This window comes from Pleuronectes platessa, chromosome 11 (assembly GCF_947347685.1).
Source record: "Pleuronectes platessa chromosome 11, fPlePla1.1, whole genome shotgun sequence".
Lineage (NCBI taxonomy): Eukaryota > Metazoa > Chordata > Actinopteri > Pleuronectiformes > Pleuronectidae > Pleuronectes > Pleuronectes platessa.
In genome coordinates, this window is record NC_070636.1 from 2,797,705 (window position 1) to 2,803,403 (window position 5,699).

Below are 5,699 nucleotides of genomic sequence, written 5' to 3' on the forward strand. Positions count from 1 at the left end.
TTGTTTTGGAGCCACTCAACTTGACTTTTTATTTGCTCTGTTTTCAAAGGTGCTACATTAAAACAAGGTGTCCTGTAATAACGTGTGTTCTTCTCGTGCACAGAGCAGTAAAGTGCTGAAGTGAAGCTGCGTGTCTCCTGCAGGGTTTCACAGGAGGATCGTCTGGAGCCTCTGAACCAGTTCCTGCAGCATGACCACTCCTCCTGCAGCTCGCTGAGACTCGATTGGCTGCTGGGACCTGATCTGGATCCTGATGTGGCCACAGTCACAGGTTTAAACTCCTCGCACGGCTCCATCCCCCCTGACACTTGTTGCTGCAGCACCGGGAGAGAACCAGCTTCAGCCTTCTCCTCTGGGATTTCCCGCGGGGAGTGATGAACTCCATCGACCCTCAGGCCCATCACCAGCACCAGCACCAGCACCACACCTCCCCGACCGGCGGCTCCCTCCCACCCAAAGGCCCGCAGGAGGCCCCGGACATGGCCGCTGTGTACTGCGACAACTTCAGCAGCATGTACCACCAGCAGAGCCTGCAGGGCGCGCAGAGACCCGCCGGCTACGGCCTCGGGGATTACGCGTCGTCCCCGAACCCGTACCTGTGGCTCAACGGGCCGGGGGTCAACTCCTCCGCGTCCTACCTGCACGGGAACAACCCGGCCTCCTTCATCCCGCCCTCCTACGGCTCGCAGCGGCAGTTCATCGCCAACTCACCTGGCTTCGGTGGGCCCGACCTGGGCTGGCTGTCCATCGCCAGCCAGGAGGAGCTGCTGAAGCTGGTGCGCCCGCCCTACTCCTACTCCGCGCTCATCGCCATGGCCATCCAGAACGCGCACGAGAAGAAGCTGACCCTGAGCCAGATCTACCAGTACGTGGCCGACAACTTCCCCTTCTACAAGAAGAGCAAAGCCGGCTGGCAGAACTCCATCCGCCACAACCTGTCCCTGAACGACTGCTTCAAGAAGGTGCCGAGGGACGAGGACGACCCAGGTACCGACCGGGGGGCGCAGCGGGGGGCCTGTGGGTAGAGAGAAGCTTCACCTGGGAACCTCAGACCAGAGGAGAAGGAAGCAACTCACTTAAATAGAGTTATTATTATTAATAAGTGGTCAAATTAATCCTTTTAAATATTTAATCCAAATGATTTTATCTTTAAAGAATCCAGAGCAAAAGCAGATTGATGCTATGTGTACTTTTATTTTGTTAAAAAATTGCTGCTTTTCTTTAATATGTAAAAAATAATGACTATAAGGATAATAAATTTTAATCACAAGAGCACAATGAAACAACAAAGTGTTAAAAGACGATCAAACAACTTTTTTATTTCCTAGAAATCTGTATCGGATTTTAATTTTCTACAAAATAGTGGATCCGTTGTATTTAAATATGAAGCAAGTTGTTTTTAATTGTTTTGTGTATTTTAATATTAGACTTGAAAAGTAGTTATTGACAGAAAGTTATTTATTAATGTTCCTTTTAACCTGCAGAGTCCAGTAATATATTCATTAATAAAAAAAACTTCCAGGAAACAGAGAGAAATTAAAAAATAAATTGGTGGCAACCTTGTAAATTTAGTTTAGAAAATGTTGATAGCACAGGTAGTTAAAAGTTTGCTCTGCCAGATGCTTTTATTTGTTGAATCATATCTTGACTCAAAAAGGCAGAAAATGTGTAAAATCAAGTCCAAAGAATTCAGACGATGAAACTTTGACCTTCGTGCTGCATCACTTCATTCACGTCTCATCTCCCCCACAGGAAAAGGAAACTACTGGACGCTGGACCCAAACTGTGAAAAGATGTTTGACAATGGCAATTTCCGCAGAAAAAGGAAAAGACGGTCGGACCCCGGCAGCGTTGGAGGAGCGGCGGCGGCGGCTGCGGTGACCGTGGGACCCACTAAGGTTGAGGATGGCAGGCCGGCGGGGTCGGGCCCCCTGAAGCCCTCAGACAGCCCTCAGCTCCTGGGGCCTTCCTCTCCGGAGATGGAGGCGATGAACGAAAACCACAAGAGCTCGTCTTCGTCGTCTCCGCCGGGACCGACCTCGTCCGCTCCTTGTTTCAACAACTTTTACAGCAGCATGTCCACCCTGAGCTCGGGGGCCCCCGGCCGGCAGGGGTCCCTGGGTCTGGTGAACGAGCTGTCAAACCGGAACATTACGGCCCTGAGCCCGTACCACCCCAACCACGGCGGACAGGACGGGGGAGTGTCGGAGCACAGCGAGGGCTTGCATTTCAACCGTGGAGTGTACTACAACACGTTTGGCGGGGGGCAGAGCGGACAGTTCAACGGCCACTTCTACAACAGCTTCAGCGTCAACAGCTTGATTTACCCGAGGGAAGGGACCGAGCTATAGGACAACACTCGCTGAGAGGGACCCAGAGTGCATGCTGGGTAGTGGCTCCTCGACCGTGACGCTCCATCCGTTCAGATCAAAGGACATTAAGTGTTTTACGCTTGATTTCACTCGACGAGAAGAGTCGAATGGACAAATTAGCACTTATCGTAATTTTTTTTTTGTTCCTTCTATTTCTATATCGAAGCTCCTACACTGCTCTTATTGCTACATATGTATTTTCAAACTAAAACAACCACTGAAAACTTGTTCCAGACGTCACTGTTCAGCACATTTTCATATTTCGATGCCAAATCTCGCCGCCCGTGTTTCCGTGCAGCAGCTACAACTCGTCCAGTCGATTGCTCGTGTTTCAACTTTTTATTCATCATCGACAACACAGATCTGCCAAAGTTGCCTTTTGAGAGAGAGAGAGCGAGAGAGAGCGAGCGAGAGCGAGAGCGAGAGAGAGAGAGAGAGAGAGAGAGAGAGAGAGAGAGGAGAGAGGAGAGAGAGAGAGAGAGAGAGAGAGAGAGAGAGAGAGAGAGAGAGAGAGAGAGAGAGAGAGAGAGAGAGAGAGAGAGAGAGAGAGAGAGAGAGAGACCGCCATTACCTCACAACAACATCACATGACATGAGCGTTGAGGGTTAACCTGCGAATTTACACAACTTCCAAATGCAGCAATAATTGATTTAAACACAGACGTGATCCAAAAACATTGCCTTATTTTGTATGTCCTGTACGTTCACTGAAACCATAGCACTAAGGCTCATGTAAATACTTTATAAATGTGTATTTTTGTAAATTATAAATATAGTTTGTGACTATTTATGCTATTTATGCTAATAGGTCTTTTTTTTCTTTTTTTACCTGTTGTCTGAACATAGTTTGATTCAAGCAGACGTGAATGATATTAGCTTCCAAAATGTGCCGAGAACAGTATCACTGAAACCCAGATGTCATAAATATTGATATATATATTTATATATCAAAAACAAATAATATGCTGTGTCATGGTTTCTCTCAGGATTCTATATGACAATCATTGAATGGCTTTTGTAACTATTGTCTCTTTTTTTATCTTTATACAGGACATACAGCTTCCAGGCAGTTTCATATGTGATTCTGAATAAATATCATGTGGTCTCTAATGTACTGTCATGCATCATATTTAATGTCATTATAGTCTGAATGCTTGTTGACTTTAATCTCATATTTAATTACTTCTACTCCATTTCATCTCAATGCAGCCTCTCAGCACTTCGATAAAAACAACCAAACATCCCGACGTCATTTAGCTGCAGGCTTCATTCCCTGTGGATTCATTATTTTAAATCTATTTGATTTCAACATATTAACTTTTATACATATTTTACACATGTGATAAATGGACTGAAAGTTTGGCCTCAGGATTAAAAGTAAGAAACGTGTATGAACTTAAATTTAACTCCTCATTTCATTCTTTTCACTAAATGATTTGAGATCCAGTTCAAATCCGACTAAAACAATATGAAACCAGCTTTCACTTTTATTCTGTGACTTCAGCTTCTCTTCCTGTCAGATAAGAGATTCACGTGGAGGAGTAATGTTGCTCTCAGAAGACAAATGTGTTGGTTTAAAGAAAAAAAACACAAATATATAGTTTGTTAAATTCAGTTTCCTGCCCAGCGGTCACCGGTCGACCCCCAAAACTGAATCAACTGTCACCACAAGGAGCCGTTAATGAATCCAAGCAGGTCATAAGAACTGTTGTAAAACACAACAAATAAAAGCTTTGTTTTAAAGGTCATTTCCTTTCAATGTTTCCCAGAGGGATTTATTTAATTAAATGTAAATCACAGTCAAAATCTGGACACAAATGCTTCGCCTACAATTAATGCTTGAATTGTCCAGCTTGATCTAAATGTCAGATTTCAGGAAAACAAAACATTCACCATGTTAGGATAATGAACAATTCAATAATGAATATTTAAACTTTTCTATTAAGGAAACATGTCTTACAATTATCTATGTTGCTTAATTAGTTCAAATATAATTCTTCTTTTTAGTGTTTTGTGTGTTTATCAATTAGTCCCTGCAGCATCGTGAGCAAATCCAATTAATCAAATTCTTATTTTGTTTTATTAAAAAATTATTTGTAACCCAACGGATCACATCCTCAAAACCATCTACTCACTTTGAGACAAGAACTCTCTCCCTGCAGAGTCAGTGTCATCGTTTCTTAATGAGTGTTTATGAGTCTGCAATGGAAATGATCCGCTCTCACGTCACAACTTAATTCCTACAACACGTCCCGCGGTGTCACGGACAGGAAATCGAACGAGGACACGTCTCCGCAGCAAAGAGAAAGTTGGAGTTTGGAGTTGGGCCAAGCTCCCTGCAAAGACACCGCAGCTGACAGACGTCTTCATTCAGGAGACAGTGAGAGCTATTGTCCTCCGTCCTTCACGCCAATCTGCATGTATCAATTAGGGACTCTCTGAAGATATCCCCCTCAGACCGAGCGGGTTTAAGCGTCTCCTTTGTCTCCATTCTCTGGCAGTGTTTGCCCCAAATTAAGAGGAGGCCATCTTGCTTTGTTCCTTCAGAGACGACGCATCAAGAAAATTCCCTCGGCAAATATTTGCCACCCATCGCGCAGATTAGGGACAATGATTTGTCCATTTATTTAGTCTTCGGTGTTTAGGATTCACACCAGGCATGTGTTCAAGGTACTTAAGTGTTTTGCCGTGAAATTGATATCATAGTACTTTCCCATCGTCTTGGATTTGGCTCTCGGAAGAATTTAGAAACGTGAGATATTACGGGAGTAAACGCTTAAAGCAGCTTCTTTCTGCCCTGCATCCCTTTTATTCAGCAGTGGGTAAAAAACACATTTAATTGGTAACCATAAGAACATAAATTCCATGTGATGATAATCATAAAACATTGTTAAAACTCTATCACCTCATCCCACGTATTCATGCAGTCCTTGTTTAATTAATCATGCCATGACCCACTAATTAAGGCCCATGAATTTAGCGATTGTGGCACAAAGACTCAAACTGCTTTGATCTACTTTGCAGATTCAGACTCGACTGTTTAGAAAATGGATAAATTAACACGTCCATGTTGAATCCCTGCGCCTGAGACGTCTCGAGCGGAGCGGCTCTCTAACGACAATCAAACCACCCACATCCGACTGGAGGGGTCACGCTCAGGTCCATGTTCATTTGAACGGGCACTTCCCAAACTTTTCCACTCCGCCGGACTGCGCCGGTGCCGTCGGGTGAATGAGGAACCCGGCTGCCAAGTGTGAACTTCTCTGTTAGAGGGGATCCGCTGACCCAGGCACTATTTTATCATCACTTACGCCTCGGGCACCGGAC

General features: G+C 44.7%; 1 protein-coding gene across 1 annotated transcript; it reads left to right on the top strand.

The window, feature by feature from the left end:
- The first annotated feature begins 374 nt into the window (after nt 1-374).
- On the top strand, nt 375-2,351 carry foxi2 (forkhead box I2). The gene is made up of 2 exons (XM_053433739.1): nt 375-987; nt 1,753-2,351. The coding sequence occupies exons 1-2, from the start codon at nt 375-377 to the stop codon at nt 2,349-2,351; spliced, it is 1,212 nt and encodes a 403-aa protein (XP_053289714.1).
- Nucleotides 2,352-5,699: the final 3,348 nt, after the last annotated feature.